Source organism: Cyprinodon variegatus, unplaced genomic scaffold, assembly GCF_000732505.1.
Source record: "Cyprinodon variegatus isolate N-32 unplaced genomic scaffold, C_variegatus-1.0 Scaffold899, whole genome shotgun sequence".
Lineage (NCBI taxonomy): Eukaryota > Metazoa > Chordata > Actinopteri > Cyprinodontiformes > Cyprinodontidae > Cyprinodon > Cyprinodon variegatus.
Window position 1 is genome coordinate 314,449 of NW_015151352.1, and position 1,697 is coordinate 316,145.

General features: G+C 35.5%; 1 protein-coding gene across 1 annotated transcript in view; it reads right to left on the minus strand.

Moving 5' to 3' along the window:
* tdrd12 (tudor domain containing 12) overlaps nucleotides 1–1,369 on the minus strand; it is a 66,395-nt gene extending 65,026 nt beyond the window's left edge. Inside the window, exons 1-2 of the mRNA XM_015397959.1 lie at nucleotides 1,330–1,369; nucleotides 1,044–1,110 (exon numbers count right to left, since the gene is read on the minus strand). Of these exons, the coding sequence (XP_015253445.1) occupies nucleotides 1,044–1,067 (24 nt within the window). The 5' untranslated portion in view covers nucleotides 1,068–1,110; nucleotides 1,330–1,369. The remainder of the gene's footprint in view (nucleotides 1–1,043; nucleotides 1,111–1,329) is intronic.
* Between the last annotated feature and the right edge of the window lie 328 nt (nucleotides 1,370–1,697).

The window sequence follows — 1,697 nt, forward strand, 5'->3', positions numbered from 1 at the left end:
GCTTGGGACAAGCATCAATCCTTAATTGAAGTTTCACAAATCCCAGACCTGGCTTTAATTGCTCTCCAAGTAGTTTAAAATAACCTAGTCCAGGTTTGATGTGTCTGGGTTAGACCTCTTCAAAAAAAAAAAAAAAACATTTTTGATTTTCATAGAAGACTGGATGATTTCCCATTCTTTCTAACCTGACAATCATTTTGTTCTCAGACCACGTTTATGCCGGCCCCAAAGGCCCTCAACTTATAACCGTCTAGATAACAAAAAAACCTCCCATTTTTAGGGGGGAGGGTAGAGAATTTTGATATAACTTCTAAAAACAATTAGACTTACAAAGTTGGCAATAATACAAATTACAAGCTAATAAAATTATCTACTAATCCATGTAAACACATTTACAATTTGTTTTATTTGCATATATTTTTACATTACATATAAAAAATATATATAATTAAAACAGAAAATTGCATTTTTCTTGCTTAGAAATTATTAATTTAAATATTAATAATGTACAATTTTACTCTGAATAAAATTAAGTTATTTTTTCAAAGATATTGGTATTTTCTTGAATCCCCTTGTATCCATTAAATGATGTAAATCGCAAATTTTGGGGGTAGCGTACAAATTTTCATTCTAAATTTTGATGCAATAGCCATTCAAAGATGTCATTAACACCAGAAGATGGCTAATAATCATAATTTCCTATTTGTTTCTGTAAAAAGAAATATACTTTGTATAATTCAAACATATTTACATATTTGTTTTCGTTTTTTAATTAGAGTAGATTAAAGGTGAAGGAGGGAAAACTTTATTCATTTTACGATTCGGAAGCTAACTTCAGCTTCATCGGGTCAACCTCCCCAAGATGGCGCCCGTCATTTCATCTGACATTCACTGCGGGGGTAGCGGTGTGTGTGTGTGTGTGTGTGTGTGTGTGTGTGTGTGTGTGTGTGTTGGAAACGCTGAGCACACCTGTCAATCATCTCCGTTTTAAAATGAGACACCAAGTCAAACCAGATACAAACTTCAGGGTGAATGTTTCTCACCTTCACTATCGATATTTTCACCATTTCTTCGCAGCCTCGTGCATCACCGTCCGCAAATGACAAGAAACTGAGAAAAAGTAGAAACAGACATTCAGTGCTGCTGAGTTTTAGAGTAAAACCTTCCCAGTGTTCCCGCTTCTTCCTGCTAGCTAAGCTAGCGGATGTTAGCCTTAGCCTCAGTCAGTAATAACTTTAACCGACCAAATAAAGCTAAAACTAAAACCAATCCTTTATGCAGATTCTCAGTTGTTCGTCTAAAGGCTGAATGTTTATTAGAAGTTCATACCTTGTTTCTTAGGTTTTCCCTGTTATAGACTCAGACTAGCGCTGCAGCTCCTCTCTCTCCACCGGTGTTGAGCCAAAAATTGCTCCCTGTTGCGAGAGCGCGCTGCGCCCCAAACTCGCGCACGTTGATGAGAAATTTAAAGGAAACTTTTAAACATTTTCTTAATGTTTTCACATTTCCTATACATGGATGCCTTAAACTGAGACTTTTGGTGGACAGATAAATTGGAATGAATAAGATTTTTATTGTATTTATTGTGTTTCTTGTATTTCAATTCAATTCAGTTTATTTCTGTAGCTCCAATTCACATCATGTCATCTAAGGTCATTTTCCGGTTCACCAGATCATCCAGTCAGATTGATTCAAAG